The sequence below is a fragment of the Castor canadensis genome, chromosome 14 (assembly GCF_047511655.1).
Source record: "Castor canadensis chromosome 14, mCasCan1.hap1v2, whole genome shotgun sequence".
Lineage (NCBI taxonomy): Eukaryota > Metazoa > Chordata > Mammalia > Rodentia > Castoridae > Castor > Castor canadensis.
Window position 1 is genome coordinate 65,886,612 of NC_133399.1, and position 20,820 is coordinate 65,907,431.

Genomic DNA, 20,820 nt, shown 5'->3' on the forward strand with positions numbered 1-20,820 from the left:
TCTCTCTTCTTTAAAGTTAACTGGTTATGGACTTTAACTACATCCATGAAATACCTTCCCAGCAGCACCTGGATTAGTGTTTTATTGAATGACTGGAGACAGTAGCCTCACCAAGTTAACACCAAAAAAGATGAAGCATCACATTCAAGAAAACCCTCCTTGATCATCTGTCTTAATCTGTTTTAGCTACTATAACAAAATACCTCAGGTTGGGTAATTTACAAGCAATAGAAATTTATTGCCCACAGTTCTAGAGGCTGGAAAGTTCAAGATCAAGGCAGCATAGATTCTGTGTCTGGCAAGGGCCTGTTCCTTATACATGGCACCTCTTGCTGCATCATCCTCACACAGGAATCCCTTAATACCGTCACCTGGGGAGGCGTGTTAGGTTTTAACACACAAAACATTCAGACTATAAAAAATAGGCTACCCTTGGTATTCTGATAATTTTTTCATTAAGATTAGGATAGTATTCATCAATAGCTGTACTTATTTTACTCTTTCCTCAAAGACAAGGTAGGACCTTGTGAGTTTTATTCCCAATTTTTACTTGACACCAACCAAAGTGTCTGGCACACACTGATCCTCCTCACAAAATTTTGCATACACATGAATTTAAAATATTCTTTTGTCCCAAGCATGTAAACACCTATACATTTTCAGCAGTGTCTATCTAAATTAATTTGGAAGGCTTCCACTATATGCTTACAAGAAGGACCATTCTATCAGCATTAGATACTATGAGCTTCTCAGGGCTCTATAAACTATTTTAAAATATATTGTTAGCTGACCTATAGTAATTGCATATATTTAAGGGATACCATGTGATAACTTCCTTTAATACATGTATACTATACATAATGATCAGATCAGGATAATTGGTATATCCACCACCTCAAACATTTCTTTGCGTTGGGAGCCTTTGAACTCCTTTCTACTATTTTGGAATATATGATTTGTTGTTGTCAACCATGGTTATCCCACTATGCTATTAGACATTATATTTTCTATATAACTGCACCCTTGTACCCACATCCTCTTGAGTCCCCTTTTCCACCCCTTCCCAACCTCTGGTAATCACCATTCTACTCTATACATGTTTGAGCTCAGCTTTTTTAGTTTCCAATTAAAGTGAGAATGTGTGGTATTTGTCGTTCTGTGCCTAACTTATTTTATGTAACATAATGTCCTCCAGTTCCATTCACGTTGCTACCAATGACAAGACCCATTCTTTTTCATAGCTAAATAATATTCCATCTTGTATATGTATCTTATTTTCTTTATCCATTCATCCATTGATGGACACCTAGGTTCATTCCATATCCTGACTATTGTGAATAGTGCTGCAGTAAACATGGGAGTGCAGATGTCTCTTTGACACACTGGGATAGCTGGATTCTAGGTATATATTTTTTTCTTTTATTCATATGTGCATATAATGTTTGGGCCATTTCTCCCCCCTTCCCCCCACCCCTCTTACCCCTGCCCCGCCCCCTCCCTCTCCCCGCCTCGCTATCAGGCAGAAACTATTTTGCCCTTATCTCTAATTTTGTTGGAGAGTATAAGCAATAATAGGACGGACCAAGGGTTTTTGCTAGTTGAGATAAGGATAGCTATACAGGGAGTTGACTTGCCTTGCTTTCCTGTACATATGTGTTACATTCTAAATTAATTCTTCTTGAACTAACCTTTTCTCTAGTTCCTGGTCCCCTTCTCCTATTGGCCTCAGTTGCTTTAAAGTATCTGCATTAGTTTCTCTGCATTGAGGGCAACAAATGCTGTCTAGTTTTTTGGGTGTTTTACTTATTCTCATACCTCCCTTGTGTGCTCTCGCTTTATCATGTGATCAAAGTCCAATCCTCTTGTTGTGTTTGCCCTTGATCTAATGTCCGCATATGAGGGAAAACATGATTTTTGGTCTTTTGGGCCAGGCTAACCTTGCTCAGAATGATGTTCTCCAGTTCATCCATTTATTCGTGAATTTTTTTTTTTTGAGGAAGCATTGTACTGTTTTCCATAGTGGCTATACTAATTTACATTCTCACTAATTGTCATTTGTTTTGCATTCTCACCAGCACTTGCTATTTTTTGTCTTTTCTTTTGAGACAAGGTCTTGCTATGTAGCCCAGGCTAGCTTTGAATTTGTGCTCCTCCTGCCTCAGCCTCCTGGGATTACATGCATGTACCCCCATGAGGCACTTTTAAAAAAAAATCTTTTTGATGATAGCCATTCTAACCAGGATGAAAGGACAAGATGACATCTCACTGTGTTTTTAATTTTTATTTTAATTTTTTTAGTGAGAGTGCAAAGGAGGTGCTCTACCACTTAAGCCACATCTCCAGTTCATTTTTGCTTATTTTGGAGATGGAGTCTTGCAAACTATTTGCTTAGGTTGGCCTCAAATTGTGATCCTCCCAATCTCTGTCTCCCAAGTAGCTAGGATTACAGGTGTGAGCCACCAGCACCCAACTGATTTGTATTTTCTTAATGATTAGTGATATTGAGCACTTTTTCATATACTTGTTGGGTGTTTATATATCATCTTTTGAAAACTGTCTAGTCAGGTATTTGCCCATTTTAAAAATCAGATTTTTGAGTTCCTTGTGTATTCTAGATATTAATCCTTTGTTGGATATGAATAGTATGCAAATATTATCTCCCATTCAGTAGGTTGTCTTTTCACTGTGTTGCTTGTTTCATTTTCTGTACAGAAAGTTTTTAGTTTAATGTAATCGCATTGTCAGTTTTTGCTTTTGTTGCCTGTGCTATTGGAAAGCAATTTCATTATTTGTATTATTAAAAAAACTACTGCTACTGATTTTGGGGGGTTGGGTGTGGGGTGCATACCTGTAATTTCAGTTACTCAGGACACAGAGATCAGGAGGATTACAGTTTGAGGCCAGCCTAGGAAAAAGGTTAGCAAGACACCATCTCAACTAAGAAGCCAGGTATGGTGGTATACATGTGTCATCCCGCTCCCTGGGAGGCACAGGTAGTAAGATCATGATCTAAGGCAGTCCCCAACAAAAAATGCAAGACCCTATCTAAAAACATAACTAAAGCAAAAAGCACTGGGGCGTGGCTTAAGTGGTAGAGTACCACTTAAGCCACAAGCATGAGGTGCAATTGCCTGTACCAAAAAAAAAAAAAAAAAAAAAACCAGAAAGAGAGAAGAAAAAAGAAAGAGTGGTAAAAGTGGACATCCTTGCCAAGAATCCTGGGCTGTAGTGTGCTATGTTGATAGGGTATCCCTGCACTAAGTTCAGCATCAATATGGTGGCCTCCCGGGAGTGGGGGACCACCAGGTTTCATAAGGAGGGTGAACCAGCCCAGGCTGGAAACAGAGCAGGTCAAAACTCTCGTGCTAATTAGTAGTGGGTCACACCTGTGAGTGACTCCACTCCAGCCTGGGGAACACAGCAAGACCACGTCTTTAAAAATGAAAGGAAGGAAGGAGGGAAGGAGGGTGAGAAGGAAGGAAGAAAGGAAAGAAGGAAGGAAGGGAGAGAGGAAGGAAGAAAGGAAAGAAGGAAGGGAGGAAGAAAGGAAAGAAGGAAGGGAGGAAGGAAGGAAGAAAGGAAAAAAGGAAGGGAGGAAGGAAGGAAGAAAGGAAAGAAGGAAGGAAGGGAGTGAGGGAAGGAGGGAAGAAACAAAAAAGTAAAAAGTGGACATCCTTGTCTTGTTCCCAATCTTAGAGGCAAAATTTTACCTTTTCCTCATTCAGTGTGATGTTGACTTTTGGTTTGTCACTTATAACCTGTATTGTATTGTGGTATGTTTCTCTTAAGCCTAATTTTTTGAGGGGTTTTATCACAAAGGAGTGTTGATTTTTATCAAATGATTTTTCTGTACCTATTGAGATGATCATATAGTTTTTGTTCCTCATTTTCTTGATATAAGGTATTATGTTTGCTGAGTTGTGTATGTTAACCACTTGATCATAGTGTATTATCTTTTTGATGTGTTGTTGGGTTCAGTTTACTAGTGCTTTGTTGAGAATTTTTGCATCTGTATGAAATTTTCTCCTCCTTCTCCTTGCTCTTGTTTGGTCTCAGTGTCAGCCAGCAATACTGACTGGGTAGAGTGAGTTTGGAAGGGCTCTCTTCATTCTCATATTCCCCGTGCTTAGCACAGCATCTGTTAAAATGGTGTACTCACCAGCTTTCTGTCAGCGTGACAAATACCTGACATAAGCAGTTTATAAGGAGGAAAGGCTGTTTAGCACCCAGTTTCAGAGGTTTTGTGAAGACCATGGCCCTGTTGCTTTGGGGCCTGTGTTGAGGCGGTACATCATAGCAGGAGTGTGTGGCAGAGGACACTGACTACCTAATGGTAATCAGGAAGCAAAGACAGCGGACAGGCTGGGGTCTGTTCCCTCAGTAACCTAATTTCCTCCTTCTGGGCCCCAGCTTTTGAAAGTTCGTGCACTTCCCAATAGAGCCACAGGCCACCAATCAAACCTTTAGCACGTAGGCCTTTGGGTGATACTTATTCAAACCATAGCAGATGGTAGTCCAGTAGTGCTTGTACGTTCATTATTCAGTCATTTACCGTCAAGCATATTCAACCATCCAGCGTGCTTCTTTCCAGCTTTACCTAATTTTCATAACAATTCTGTTGAGCAGGCATTATTATGTCTACTTTTAAGATGAAGGAATCTCAGAGAGGTAAAGTGACTTGCTCAAAGTTCCCCAGTCAATAAGAAGCTTTTGGGTTTGCTCTTCTGTGCAGGGCTGGCTATCATTAGGAAGTGATCCTTGCCCCCTGTGATGCTCCTGTAACATCCTCCATTTAACGCTGCTTCTTTTGCCTGTGCCTTTGGTGATGAAAGCCAGCTGGGACAGTCCTATAATGGACTCAGCAAATGGATCACCAAGGCCAAGAGATGGCCTCTCATGCTTGCCTTGCCTCTAGGAAGTCCCTTCTGCATTACTTGTCCCTCCTCCAAAGAATGCTCTTTAAATGTTTCCTCTCCACCCTTCTGCATCCTCAAAACCCTGTTAACTTTAACATATCCTCACTGAATACAAAGTAGCCTGCAACACTGCTCTGTGTGCTGGGGGAATAACAATAAACAAAATAAAACCCTTCCCTTGTAGAGCTCACATGGGCCTGCAAAAGGACAGAAAATAAACCAATCAAGAAATAAGTACAAAGGGGTGCTGACATGAAAAAAAATGGTTATGTAAAGAGATTGACAGGAATAGGGGGTCTTGATTTTTGCCTTAAGCCTCTGCCTCCCTTCTTCCTGCTCATGATCTTGTTCCCTTCCCTGGTCCAATTGTTTCTGTCCTCAACTGGAAAATGAGATTTTTCATTAACTTAGTGAAGAAAATATGACAGTGCGATGACTGGAAAGGCAAATAAAGTGCTACGTATCTGCAAACCACAACTTCTGGAAGCGATGTTTTTAGTACATATTATGAAGCAATGTAACACCGAAATGTGTTTTGGTTTCCATAGTACAGTTTCCTTTATCAGAAGGCCAATTTTTTTTATTCTGCTTATCTCCAGAGCTTTTGTTTGGTTTTTGCTCACTCGGGGTTTCCTACATCATATGAAAACTGTATAAAAAGATCAGAGAGAGCCCAGCTTCTGTTTCTCTTGCAGGAAGGCACCAGTGCAGGACTAGTAAGGATAGTGTCTTCTGTTCATAATGGATTGGTTTCGATTGTTCTTCATCCATCCTGTGTCACTTTATCAAGGGGCTGCTTTTCCATTTGCACTTCTGTTTAATTATCTCTGCATCATGGAGTCATTTTCCACTCGGGCCAGGTAGGCTGGATGGTTAACTTTGCTCTTACATCTAGTACTATTTTAATAGGGCAGAATGCAGAGCAGACTGCATGTGCAAAGATCATGTATTAATTACCTTATTCTTAGTTTACCATCCCTGCCAGTGATTCTGGTTGCTTGATAAGAAATATGCACAATGTAAAACTGACCTGGAAATTGACATCATGTCTGAAATAGACCCAAAAGTTTGATGGGTTCACATTAAGTCAGAAATGAATGAGCATAAACTGGGGAGAGATGGTTGGTGGAACAGTACAGGACATCTTCAAATGTATACATACCTCTGTACCAGTCATAGGTCCCAAATATTCTTGAGCAGTCCTGTTTTTATAGACTTTTACTATTTTCAATAAAACTAAATATTATGTAAATATTCATATGTTACATTTATAACAAAGCATGATTTTGAAAATGGCTTTGTATGATTTCTCAGAGAAATAAGTCAAAACCAATCTTGGTAGATAAGCTATGTCTCAACTTGGGTTATTGTCACTAGAGATTTGATAGCTTCATTATAATCCTTTTTTATATCAAATAATCTCAATACTTTAGAGACAGTCCCTATTTTTAAAAAGGTTTAGTGGAATGCCCTTTTGAAAAGTGAAAAACCCATTGCTCAAAGGTCACCTGCTAATAATTTTCTTATTTTGGAAACTAGGGTTAATATATAGTTTTCCTTTCTTTTTCTCTGTGTGTGTGTGTATTTTGCTTGTGAGTGAGCCCAGGGCCTTGAACGTGCTGGGTAAGCATTCTAGTGTTATTGGGTTTTCTGAAATAAAAATCTAGCTGTAGCTAGTAATCAGGATTGCTGAGTTTAACTGAACTATAGTGTGTCAGCCCATGTTCACAACTACTGCATGGCCCTTACCTTTGTTTCTGGAAGATGGGATGTGGGGACAGTTAGAAGTTTCTACTGAGAAAGAATCTCAAAACAGCAAAGCAAAATAAGCACAAATAAGTTGACCCCATGGAGTTACTGTAGGATTAAGGTTGCTCACTGTGAAGTCAGCCTGTGGAGTCCTCACTCCCTTGCTTACTGAGTGTCCTCATGTGTGTGAATAAACTCCCTGAGGTGTCCTGTCTTTATCTGTAAAATGGGAATAATAATAATGAGGTTCCTTTTTTTAGCAGTTTTGGGGTTGAATCCAGGTCTGTCTACTACTAAGCCATATCCTCAGCTCTCAAGAAGTGTTTTTTTGTTTTAAAGATAGGGTCTCACTATGTAGCCCAGGTTGAATTTGAATGCACCATGTAGGCCAGTCTGGCCTCAGACTCTCGATCCTTCTGTCCAGCCTTCTGAGTGCTGCTCATGGAGTTATCTTAAGGATTAAATGAACAAAAATACTTTTTTTTTTTTTTTTTGGTTTGAGCTCAGGGCCTGTGCTTGCTAGGCAGGTGCTGTACCACTTGAGCCACTCCCCCAGCCCTTTTAGCTTTACGTTGTTTTCGATGGGAGCTTGCACTTATTTCCAGGCTGGCCTTGGACCATAATCCTCCTGCCTCCATCTTTTGAGTAGCTGGGATTACAGATATGTGCCATCACTCCCAGCTAAGATAGTTCTTGTAAAGAATTATTAGCACAATGCCTAGACTGAAATGAAATGAAATTGAAAGCATTCAGTAAATTACACATCCTATACTGTATACATTTCAGTGTCTGCAAATTCCTAGGATACTTGCCTGACATCTAATTCTGCTACATAAGGAATAAGTCCCCTCCACTCCCTGCTTATTTTTTAATAGCAAGTAAAAGCTTAGACTACAGTGCCAATTGGGGTGCTCTGGGGAGGAGCCACTGTAAGTACAGGTTGGAAGAACAGCCCAGGAGTGGCAATAGAGCCTCTCCCAGTGAGGCACCTACTGGTGTCTCCAAGAAAGTAATTCTTGCTGATGAGTGCCCAGCAGTGTGCATGGAGCCATGATTCATCCCAGTGCTTCCTGGTTCTGAGTTGCCAGAGAAAATGTAGGCATCTTTCACTCACCTCCCCCAACCCTGACCAACCCCCTTTACACTTTTTCTTACCCTTTCATTGTACTTTATTAATTTGGCATATGTTTTTAAAACCTTGCATATAATGCAGAAGGAAGAACCAAGTTCACATAGTTTAACTCTCCCAGGCCTTGGGAGATCGTCTACTTGCTTCTGAGGGAGGTGTGGTGCACAAGCCACTTTTTTAGAACATTGGAAAAAAACAACTGGGCCTTTTCCTCTTTGGCTGCCTGAGGACAAACCACTATCTTGGAAGACTCAATAACCATTTAGCCCAGGGAGTTCATGACCAACGACCACTTCAGTGTCAATTAGTGGTCACAGGTGTAACCCTAAGAAGGCACTAGTACTAAAAGAAAGGTTTGGTGGAAAACTGGCCAAAATGTATACCAGATGTCATGTTTTTATTTGGATTCAGGCCCCATTTTGGTGGTGGCAAGGTAAGTGTCATGATTTTCAATTCCTTGGCTCACATAAAGAAAAATGAACCTGAACCTCAACTTTCAAGACACAGCCTGTTTGAGAAGAGAAAGACTTCAAGGAAACGCAGAAAGGAGCGTGAAAACAGAATGAAGAAAGTTGGGGGGACATTTAAAAAGACAAAACAGGACTAAAGATTCTTCAGCCACTTGATCTGCAGTGACTGTGGGATTTTTCCCAAGAGGACTAATAAACTGTCAAAATAAATGAAACAGTAAGTTCTGTGTTGTAAGGACTGGTAGTGAGGGTGAAGTGTAGATACAAAAGATTTTCTCACTGAGTTTTCAGACTGGTCAGAGAGGCACTGACCCTCCTTCCTCTCTGAAATGCTTCAAGGCTGTGCACACGCTGTGGAAAGGAGGCACTTGCTGTGGAGAGAGCTTGGCCAGCTCCTCCACACTTCTCAGACACACACGTCCCTACCGACAAGCCCTCCAGGACTGCTAGGGACAGTGGCGACATCCCATGGGTGGGAGCCACTCAATGGCTCCGAGAGAGAGGTTCCTAGGTGGATGTGGCTCTTTTTCTTGTGCTTCTTGCCTTCAGAAAATCAAGAGGAGGGCTGTGGTGTTCCTTTAGGAGTTATGTGGGCCTACCTCAACTACGTTCCCTGGGATCTCTTCTGAAGTGATTTAGTTGCCTCACTATTCTCAGTGAGTGCCACCATGTTGTCCCCTTTCTTTCAGGTACCTCTTTCTCCTGGCTGGAGGAGGTGCCCTGGCCTTGGCTGCCATGGGTTCCCTTGCTCTTCTTGTCTTCATCCCTGCTCTCTGCGCCGGGGTTCTGGTCTCCTCACTTGGGCCACAGGACGTCCACAGGTGCGCTTTCTTCTTTCAGATGAGCTGGCAGACGCTGTGTCACCTGAGTCTGCACTACACTGAGTACTATCTGCAAGAGCGCCCCTCTGTGAGGTAAGGCCACTCTGTGAAGTAAGGTCCCCTCCGTGAGGTAAGGTCCCCTCTGTGAGGTAAGGCCACTCTGGGAGGTAAGGTTCCCTCCGTGAGGTAAGGTCCCCTCCGCAAGGTAAGGTCCCTCTGTGAGGTAATGTCCACTCCGTGAGGTAAGGCCCCTTCGTGAGGTAAGGCCCCCCGGTGGCATTGAAAGAATGTGAGCACTGAGTTTGAACCCCAGTCTTTCCACATCTGAGCAGTGTACTCTTGAGCAAGTTGTTTAGCTTCTTTCATGTTCAATCTCTTTTCCTTTTTCTTTTTTTGATAGTACTGGCTTCGAACTTAAGGACTTATGCTTGCTAGACAGGTACTCTACCACTTGAGTCATTTCTCCAGTCCTTTTGCTTTATATATATATACATCTATCTATCTATATATCTTTATATATATATATATATATATATATATTTTTTTTTTTTTTTTTTTTTTTGCAGATAGGGTCTTGAGTTTTTGCCCAAACTGGCATTGAACTAAGATCCTCCTACCTCCCCCTTCCAAGTAGGTGGGATGACAGGTGTGTACCACCATGTCCGTTCAATCACTTTTTCTAGGGGAAAATATAAATGTATATGTATACATGATGGGTTAGCAATACCTAGCTTACAAATCTGAGAGTATTACGGATATGAATGTAAGTTCAATTCTATGACTACACATAGTCATGACATCCTTTTTATGGAGCATAGCATCTGGCACTTGGCTGTGACTGTCATTGTGCCTGGGAAGGAGGGTGAACCTGGAGTCCCACAGCCCACAGGTAAGGCCTTCCTGGAAGTGACAGCACAGTTTGCTGACCTCAGCACAGGAGGCTTAGACACACAGACAGCAGGTATAAATCACTGTGCATCCTTGCTGCCTTCCCATGACTGCAGCTGCTGCAGAAGAGTTTTATTTTACTTAGACTGTTTATTCAACTGTTTCCATCCTCCCCGCTTTCCCCCCAAGGAGGGTAGTCCCAATCTAGGAAAAATCCCAGAGCCAGGTACTGGGGACTCATAACTATAATCCTAGCTACCTAGAAGGCTGAGATTGGGAGGACTGTGATTCAGGGCCAGCCTGAGCAAATAGTCTGTGAGACCCCCATCTACAAAATAACCAGAGCAAAAGGAAGTGGAGGTGTGGCTCAAGTGGTAGAGCACCTGCTTTGCAAGCATGGAGCCCTGTGTTCAAACCTCAGCATCACCAAAAAAACAAAACAAAAAACTAGGAAAAAAACAAACAAGAACTTATTACAGCGTTGGTAAATATTTTTGTGAGTCAGCGAGATTGCCAAGAAACAAGTTTCTTGTGCTCTTGAGGCTCCCTCTGGTTATCAGCTGGCATGGGTCTGTGTCACTCAGAGTACAGAAGCTGTGATTGCTCTAGGTTGTCACCTCTCTGATTCATTCATTGGTTCACTTAATTTTCTATCCCTACTGCACTTTGAATCTGTTCCTGAAAATTAGTATAAGCTGGGTATGTTTGTGCACAGTACTCGGGGGGCTGAAGGAAGGAGGATCATGAGTTCTAGGTTAGCCTGGATTACACAGTGAGACTCTATCTCAAAAAATGAAGAACAAAACCAAAATTATTATTATGACAGTTTTCACCAAAGGCTTCAGACTTACTTCTGTGAGGGCAAGAGAAGATGGCAGGTGGGCAGGGCACAGGAAGTACTGCGTGGATGTGTGAACTGGGACTTGAGTAGTAACCAGGGACTGACAGGCCAGAAGGGCAAGTTGAACAGGATCTGGCTGGGTGGGAAGAAGGCCGAGCCACACCTGAAGTGAGAACGTGTGTTACTCTGCTACAGCCTCATGACAAAGCCCCACAGACGGTGTGGCTTCAACCACAGAACTTTATCTCATCACAGTTCTGGAGGCTGGAAGTCCAAGGTGAATTTGTGGACAGAATTGCTTTCTTCTGAGGACTCTCTCCTTGACTTGTAGATGGCTGCCTCCTCCCTGTGTCCTCACGTGTGTGTCTGTGTCCTAATCTCTTCTGCGAAGGACACCAGGCATATTGGATTAGGGCTTACCCTGTGGCCTCATTTTAATCCCCTCTAAAGGCCCTGTCTCCAAATACATTCACACTGAGGTATGAGGGGTTAGAAATCCAGCATATGAATTCAGCCCCTAAAAGAAGGTGAGTTAGCACGGGGTTGGTGGCATTTGGAGGCTACCTGCTTTCAGTGAGGATATGTCAAGTGATCGGATCTGATGTCCTGAAATCTTCAGTCATGGCTGCAGTTGGAGGCAGTGCTGTCTTCTCTCCGAGGGACAGCAATGCTGGTTATAGAAAGTGTCTCCTTAATAGTCCTGTGAGCAGGTCTTTGATGGTGAAGCAGTAAGAGTTTAGCTGATTGAAGAACAAAACTCAGATTATTAAGAACTCATCACACCCCCAGAACCAGTCTTCTGTGCAGATTATACAGTCACTCAGCATCTTGCAGTCAAGGCCTGGCTAGTATTTAAAATTGTCAGCTTCCTGTCATCGCTTCGCTACTGAGCTTTGTTTCTTTTATTTCTCACAGGTCTCTGGTCCTAATTAAAAAAATTTAAAGATACGTATTTTTGAGAAGGGTCTCACTGTGTATCGCAGGTTGATCTTGAAGTTGTGGTCGTCCTGCCTCAGCCTCTTAAGGATTGGGATTACGGTCATGTACCACCACACCTGGGACTGATCTGAATCCTTACAGGCCATTAGAAATACCAGACTCAGTATTTCCCTAAAATATTCCTTATCATTCTTTTATTTGCATCTCTGATAAATGATTAATGTCACCTTTTATCTGTGGATCCTGGAATGGTGTGTTGTTATGAATGAATCCAAGAGTCTTTGTGGGGCATGATTTGCTGTGGGGTCATGTGTGGCAGCCTGGAATAATAGGAGAGAGAGACTAAATAAAGAATGTTTTCACATTTAAAAAATCTCTTTCAGGTTCTACATCACTCTTTCTTCCCTCATGCTTTTGACCCAAAGGGTCACGTCCCTTTCACTGGACATTTGCGAGGGGAAAGTGGAGGTGGCATCAGGAAGCATCAGTAGCAGGAGTTCTTTGTCTGAGCATCTGCATAAGGCTCTGCCCTATTTTAGCTACTTGCTCTTTTTCCCTGCTCTCCTGGGAGGCCCCCTTTGTTCCTTCCAGAGATTTCAGGCATGTGTTCAAGGGTCCAGCCCTTTGGGTCGCAGGCAGTCTTTCTGGGCTTTGGCATGGAGGGTCCTTCAGATTCTTGGGCTGGAATGCTTCAAGGTGGCCCTGAGCAGGGTGGTGAGTGCAGGAGCAGGACTGGAAGGTTGCCGGCAACTTGAGTGCGTCTATGTCATGTGGTCCACTGCTGGACTCTTCAAGCTCACCTATTACTCCCACTGGATTCTGGACGACTCTCTCCTCCACGCAGCAGGCTTTGGGTCTGAGTTTGGTCAGAGCGCTGGTGAGGAAGGACACATCCCCGATGGGGACATTTGGACATTGGAGACAACTCACAGGATTTCCCTGTTCACAAGAAAGTGGAACCACAGCACAGCTCAATGGCTCAGGAGGCTCATCTTCCAGCCCAGCAGGGGCTGCCCATTGCTGCAGACCTTTGCCTTCTCTGCCTGGTGGCACGGGCTCCATCCGGGACAGGTCTTTGGTTTCCTTTGCTGGGCTGTGATGGTGGAAGCCGACTACGTGATTCACACTTTTGCCGGTGTATTTATCAGGTCTTGGCCAATGAGGCTGCTCTATAAAGCCCTCACCTGGGCCCACACTCAGCTCATCATTGCCTACATAGTGCTGGCCGTGGAGGGCAGGAGCCTCTCTTCTCTCTGGCTGCTGTGCGGTTCTTACAACAGTGTTTTCCCCATGGTGTATTGTGTTCTGCTTGTTCTGTTGGTGAAGACAAAGCACAAATGTAACTGACAGCTTTCCCTGTCATCTTGTCCACTCATGCACCTGTGAGTTTAGAAATTGCACCGATGATGTGTATGTTTGACTTCTCCATAATAAAAGTTTTTAGGTATTGGATACCTGCTGTTTGTCATAGAAATATGTGTGTCTCCTAGCAAGCTGTATGTTGCTGAGGATATAAAACAGAAAAAACACATGGCTTCTTCCCTTAAGGATTTACTTTTCTAGATGTGGAAGCCAAGTTTAAGGTAAAGCAATGTAAAAAAAACCCAAGGGAGCCAGGGGAGGGGCTCAGTGCTAGAGCAAGGCCCTGGGTTCAGTCTTCAGCATGACAATTAAAACAAAGCAGAAACACAGGTACTGTGCAGTACATGGAAAATGTTAAATTCATGAATATACAAATATTCAGTGTCTAGTTGGCCTACTTGATCCTCTAGCAATACTGTATTAGCTTTTCATCACTATAACAAAATAGCTGAGACAGGCTAACTTATGAAGAAAAGTATTATACAAGCATCTAAGCTTACTATATGTACTCAAATCGTTTTCATCCTGTTCAAAATGTAAAAGTACAAATAAGATTTTAATTTTTAAAGCCTGACAATAATAGTAATGAATAATGCTGATAGACCTGATAATACTGTTAGCATTTTTAGATCACCTGGAAAAGTTATAGGTCAGTGTGATAATTCATATTAAGGCAAACAAGCAAAGCCCAACCTTGGTACACAGAACTTCACCCAACAGACAGTGAGGGTCCTGAGTGACAGAAGTTGCAGGAATCCCTAGTATTCTTAACCAGAGTGGTTCTGTATCTCTTTTGCAATACTCAAAGCTCAGAGGAGACAAAGTGGACAGACTGGGGTTTCCCTGAGTTGAGAATAATCAAGGGAAACAGTCAATGTGGGTGTTGAAGGACTCTCAGAACATCACAAATGTCCTTAGTCTAACCCAGATTCAATGATTTTTTTAAAGATTAGAAAAATGCTCTGAGGATATACTAAAGTTGTAAAAAGATTTGTTAATGACTTTTACAATGCAATCTGGTTTGCAAATTGTCTGTCCATTGATGGCATGGATAATTTCTACTCCTCTGATGGGTTAAACAAGAGTGTCTACTTCCTTCCCTTTCTATTTGCCTCCTGTAGGGGATGTTTCATTTAGTCAGACAGTATAAAGAACAATGTGATTTCAGGAAAAAAGAGCCATAGAGCCAGGAGCTAGCTGTGCACAGAGGGGAACGTGAGATCCAAGATGGCGAAGAGTAGCAAGAAAGTGTCTTCTTCCAGTCCCATTTCTTTGGTTAGGACTCAACTGTCATTTTGCCCCCGTGGAAGCAATTTGTGGCTTTAGTGTCCTTGTCCTTCAGTTGCTGATTCTGTCACTCCCGAGAGCCCACCCACAGCTTCCCAAATTCCCTTTGCCACGTGATTGGCAGCACCTGCTTATTAACCTCTTGTTAATTTGTGCTGACTTTGCTTCCAGAACTGGATTTGTTGTTTCCTGTTTTCCTTCTCGTTTGAGGTCTCTCCTTTTTCTTCCCTCCCCTCCCCAGTGCCATGCTCTTGGACCTCTAAACTGTGAATAAATAAACCTTTTCTTTATTAATTTCCCAGCCAAAGGTATTTTGCTAGAACAACAGAAAATGGACTAAGGATAAATAATAATTATTAGTAATTATCCTGATTAAAATGCCAGCTCTAAGTACATTCAAGTCACTTCTAACAGAGTCTTCATTCCAGGTTTATAACATAACCAGATGGTGGGGGAAATTTGGTTCTCTAGTCTCACAGTTTAACACTGAGAGGTGAAAGGATAGTGATGGCATTCTACATGAACTTTTTCCAAATATCCAACTGCACTGATTTTCAAAGTATTTCAAAAGAAATGCTAATGCCTTTAGCATTTTCTTCTGAATCACAGCTGATTCTGATGTTGGCAAAGCCAGCTGTGGGGTTGGCCAGAGCCCTACTCCTAGAATTAGACAGTCTGGTCCAGTCCCATTCTATCATCAGTCAGCTGTGGGACCCTAGTAATTTCTTCTCGGGGCCAGAGTTTCCTAGTGTGCTAGATCAGAGGTGCATAAAATATCCTTTTATTTAATCTTAATTTTATGATTGTGTAAGTGCTTTGTGATTTTTCAATACACTAAACAGGAAAAAGTGAAGAAACCTGCCTTTGTTCATCTAGCAAGAATTCTACAGGAAGAAATGAAAGAGTGTCTGTTGAGCGCCCAAGGTTCTTATGAAGAACTGGCATTTTGCTGGACGCCAGTGGAATCCTAGCTACTCAGGAGGTCCCCAGTTCAATCCTAGCTACTCAGAGATCAGGAGGATCACAGTTCAAAGCCAGCCCAGGCAAACAGTTCACTAGGAGACCCTATCTCTAAAAAAAACCCATCATGAAAAAAGGGCTGGTTGAGTACTCAAGGTGAAGGCCCTAGTACCACCAAAAAAAAAGGCAAGATTAACAATAACTAATAAAAATGGAACATGTACAACAGTACATGTTCATAAAAGTTATGAAATGTGGCTTTACTCTCTAATGTATTTTCAGATGGTTGTTGACTTTGAGCAACTGACCTGTGGAGAGTGAAACCGTGGATGGGGAGTGGGGACTGCTTGTATGATGTAGGACAGATCTCCAAGATACCTATGCCCTATAGTCCTTTAAATTTCTTGAGTGGTGCTGGAGATTGAAATGGGGACCTTGTGCACTCTAGCAATGACACCCCCAGACCCCAGATTGCTTTTTATTTATTTTGTAGTCCCTGTGTCTAGGGTCAAAAAGTCTATGGAATGAATAAATGTCTATGAAGGACCATGCAGTGTTCTAGATGGGAATCACAGCATCATGGAAGATGTGTAATTGTGGGGATAGTTTTTCCCTACCTTGCTATGCTACCCAAGCACACGGAAGGTTCTGGGTTCACTGTTTCAGGACAAGGTGTCATAGAAAGAAAGTGCTGTGAAAAAAGGTTTATCCACATTAAGATGATACTAAGTGTCTGAGTCAAATGCATTGTGATTGGATGACAAGATGAAGTGCTTTCCCCAGGGCTGGGTCCAGGGGAAGCCTAATTGAATTTGGGAGCAAAAATGTTTTGTAACTTTAACTTCATAAACCTGATTTTGTACCTTGGTACGATACTCAGGGCCAGTGCTGATGGTTCCAATACTTACATAAACAAACATATAAACATGGTAATGCTTGTTCCTTTAGCTCTTTCTGTAGTTGTGAAGCCCTTGTTTTCTCCCTTTCTGCACGCCTGTACTATTTGAGGTTCCCTGCCTGGGTATTCACGTTCAGCTGAAATCCCAGAGACCGACCACCTGCAGCTCTGCTTGTGCAGCCAGACTAGAGGGTGCATTAGGGATGTAAGAGGTGTGGACAATCAGGGCACCTGGTGGTTGGCCTTCTGGACTGGATTCTCATCCACAGAAACCATGGTCTTCCCACTGTATACTGGGTGGGAAGGGGAGGTGGGGAGGCACACGTGCAGATGCGTGAGAGACCTGAGTCCACTGCTCCCACTGCTGTAAGTCGCCTCTCAAAGGACCCTCCTGGCCCTGGACTCCCTGTTGACAGTGATCAAGGCCTGGCTCCCACCTTTTTGTGGCTGAGTCCTCCTGTCGCAGCATTCCAAGCTGCACTTTGCCTTCAGTGTGATCCCTGTGTTTCATTTTCTCAGGGATTTCTTAGCTTTGGCTCCACCAATACTTCCCCTTTTACTTTGGTAATATAGTTCCTTGTTCTTTAAAAGCAAAACCAAACCAAAACCATCATTTCTAAGGTCTGGTGCAGGAGGGGACAGAGAGGATATGTGCAGTTGTTCTATTGGGACCATGTGTTACAGCATCCAGGCAGTGTTTACTATATAATCAACAAACCTTGGTTAACTTGAAGTATACGTCCAATGACTGGAACAAGATGGTTACAGCATTTCTAAGAGATTCTGTGTGGCTCACAGAGCCCTGTGTATACATATTCTATAAAGACTGCATTTTTTTTTCAGTGCTGGGTTTAAACCAAGGTCCTTGTGCTTTTTAGTTAAATACTCTACCACTATGCTACAACCCCAGTACAGAACAGTCCTGCCTGAGGGGGTTCACACCAGTGGGATGGGGAGAGTGAATACAGTGCAAATACTGTGTACACATGTATGCAAATGGAAAAATGATACCTGTCGAAACTGTTCAAGGAATGGGGGGGCAGAGAGAGGGATAAGGAGAATGATAGAGGGGGTGACTTCAAGTATGATATATTTGATACACTGTAAGAACGTTTGTAAATGCCACAATGTACCCCCACCCAGCACAACAACAAAAATGTATTTTAAAAGAGACATTATTTTTATGAGAAGAAACTGCTAAGCAGGACAGGGAATTGGCAAGAAATAGTGAACACCTATTTTTTTTTTCCAGTGCTGGGCCTCCAACTCAGGTCCTGTGCATGCTAGGGAAGGACTCTACTACTGAGCCATACTCCCAGTCCATATTAACTAATATTTAACTGCCACAGTCTCTGTGAGTCCTTTACATGTTACACTTAAAACTCCCAACCATCTTGTAAAGTAGGGAGTAAAATTATTCTCATTTTACAGATGTGCAAACAAGACAGACAGATTTAATATCTTGGCTAAGGTCACCGTGTTAGTATTTCATTGCTTTAACAAATTACTTGGAGATTATCGATTTAAAAGGAGGAAAGATATGTTTTTGCTCAGTTTCAGAGTCCACGGTCACTCAGCACTGTTGCGCTAGCAGCACAGAACATCAAGGTGGGAATGGATGGTGGGAGGTACTGTTCACCTCATGGCAGCCAGGGGACAGAAACGGAGAGAAAGGGGCTGGGGTCCCAATATCCCCTTTAAGGACATGCCCCCGCTGGCCTAACGCCCTCCCACTAGGTCCTACTTTTTTTTTGCAGTACTGGGGTCTGAACTCAGGGCTACACCTTGAGCTATTCCACTAGCCCTTTTCTGTGAAGGGTGTTTTTGAGAAAGGGTCTCTTGAACTATTATGCCCAGGTTGGCTTTGAACTTTGATCCTCCTGATCTCTGCCTCCTGAGTAGCTAGAATTACAGGCATGAGCCACTACTGCCTGGCAACTAGGCTCTATCTCTTAAAAGGTTTCACCTCCTTCAAATAGCACCATGGGTTGGGGACCAAGCCTTTACCACATAGGCCTTTGGGGGAAATTTCATATCCAAACTATAGTAGTCACGTGGCCAGTATAAGAGGTAGACATCCAAGTGGTCTCACTTCAGCGCCTACACTGTGAACCCTCCACTACAGTGAGAGAGTCTATGCCAACCTTCAAGGGAACTCATAAAATAGTGTTAAGGTTAGAGTGCAAGTCTCAATGGTATTTTGTTTGGTAAATATCTGCAACAAGGCAAATAGTGCATCTGTACGTTACAAATGGGTGTATGAACCTACAGTTTGGACAGTGGTCCAAAGCCTTATTTTTTCCAACTCTCCCTAACAATTTCACACCTGCAACCCTGCAATGGACAATCAAACATAGTTATCTGTGATTCTTTTCTTTTGCCCACGCAACTCATCAGATCTGCTTGGCTATTTGTTAAAAATAGAGGGTGAGTCTTACATTCCGGCATCTGGGATCCAGAGGCTGGAGTGTCAGAATCACCACTGCTGCTCCACCTGCCTCCTGAGGCCCAGGAAGCTGAAGAACCAACAGCAGGGTGCCACTCCAAGGGACACACATCTCCATGGCTCTGTGTCTCAACAGGAGGCTGGCCAAAGTAAAACAGGAAACTTCCCTGCTCTCACTTTTGCTTCTTAGCTCTTTTCTTTCTGTGACACTCCACACTTCTTCCTTGGCTTGGCTACGAACTGGCTTCCTTTGATAATTTTGGGGGTTCTCATCTCATCTCAGTAGCTGGCTAGATCAAAGAGAGAATACATGCTCCATTTTTTTTTTTCTGTACTACCTGGAATGCTGTGTGGCATATATAACTGCCACTGGCAACTTGCAAGTTTTCAAGGTGGAAAGATCGACCCAAACATGGAGTTTCAGCCAAATGAGCTCAGTGACATAAGCCAAGGTGAAACAGAAATGTGAATATCAAATCCTTTCTACCTACTTGGACATTTCTCAGTGTCTAGAAGGGTGTTTAGAACTTGAGCTCCAACATCAACTCTTCTCTTGACTTTCAGTTTAACCTTACAGATTTTAACAGTACTGGGATTTGAACTGAAGGCTTCACACTTGCTTAGCAAGCACTTTATCACTTAAGCCATGCCCCCAGTCCTTTAGGAGGCCTTCTAATATATTTTGAAACCACTGCTTTAAGCACTGGACTTGAAAATAATTACTAGTCCATTCATATTATAAATGACAAATATCAGTTCTAGTGTGAAGTATGATTCAAAATTATCTTTTTTAACCCCTAGAAAACTAATGCCCTTGTCTTCTTCAGTATTAAACTCGTAACTAGGTTTTAGAGCTGGTTCTTAAGTTTTAGTAGTTGATTTAGACTGTGAAAAAAAAATAATAAATCCACCTTAGTTTAATCCTAAGAAGCTATTTCAAACTGTGAACACTTTTAGAAACAATCCTCAAATCTTTAAGGAAACAGCTTTCATGAAAACATCTATTTTTGGGACACACACAAATCTAAACTATGTTTACTTATTATGCCAAAAATGGATCTGCCAAAAGAGATATTTCTAATACTAAATGTCAGATACACTATAGATCAAGATAATTTAATTATTAAATAGCAATGCTCTTAACATTTTTTTTTTCCTTATGCTTACTGCTTTTAGTTTTATTTTTTTGGCAGTACTGCGGTTTGAACTCAGTCTCAAATGTGCTAAGCAGGCACTTTACCACTTGAGCCATTCTGCCAGCCCTTTAACAGGTTTTTAAATATTTTATTCTACATAATGGTTTCTATGATTGTAAACTGTAGCAAAGCTTCTCGTATTAGCCACTGAACTGACTCCTGACTTAAAAAAACTTGATCCCTCCCATTACTATTGCCTTTAAATACAAACAAGAAAACAATTACAATTGAAAAAGTAATGTTTTATAGTCATGATCTCTTACTCAGGAAAGAGTTTTTGGATACTCCTCCTTCCCCAAACTTCCAAGTGGAATTTCTAAGTTTAATAATATCTGAATTGTTGTGACTAGTGTATGGTTCTAAACTCAAGAATTGGTTCAAATTATCTTCAAGAAACTGAAACCAAAACATAGTACAAAGTGTCCTGTAAAAATAAACTTTATCCCTGGACATTTTATAATTAAAAACAAGTGATATTTAAAAGGCAGAAATGAGATAAAGGCCTTTCAGTATCTTAAGCTCAGAGCACCTCCTACATTCAAGTGTAGGCAACTTAATTCTAAGGCTTCTGCTGTGTCCAGCACAGTAACATGGCCTTTTCTCTCCCAACCCTGAATTATCTGCTAGACAGTAAGAACGAGGTTTTAAGGAAGCCTTTGTAGCAGGAAGATTACTCATCACAAATCATTTTCATTTGTGTGAGAGGTGGGAGACACCCTTAAGTAAGTCTACTCATGGTGGTTGCATTGTGTACAAAAATGTTAGGAAACTGATTTAGTGAGCTTGATTACAATATTTCTCCTGACAGCTTTTCACTCTTTCTAATATACTGTAAAATTGAAAATTAGAGGGCTGGAGGTGTGGCTTGGGCAGTAGAGGGCAGGCAGGAAGTCCTGAGTTCAAACTCCAGTACTGCAA

At 42.1% G+C, this 20,820-nt stretch overlaps 1 protein-coding gene across 1 annotated transcript; it reads left to right on the top strand.

The window, feature by feature from the left end:
• The first annotated feature begins 1,587 nt into the window (after nt 1-1,587).
• Nucleotides 1,588-13,225, top strand: Mboat4 (membrane bound ghrelin O-acyltransferase MBOAT4). Its single transcript, XM_020176923.2, has 3 exons — nt 1,588-5,776; nt 8,954-9,178; nt 12,137-13,225. The coding sequence occupies exons 1-3, from the start codon at nt 5,658-5,660 to the stop codon at nt 13,098-13,100; spliced, it is 1,308 nt and encodes a 435-aa protein (XP_020032512.1). The 5' UTR covers nt 1,588-5,657; the 3' UTR covers nt 13,101-13,225.
• The last annotated feature ends 7,595 nt before the right edge of the window (nt 13,226-20,820 follow it).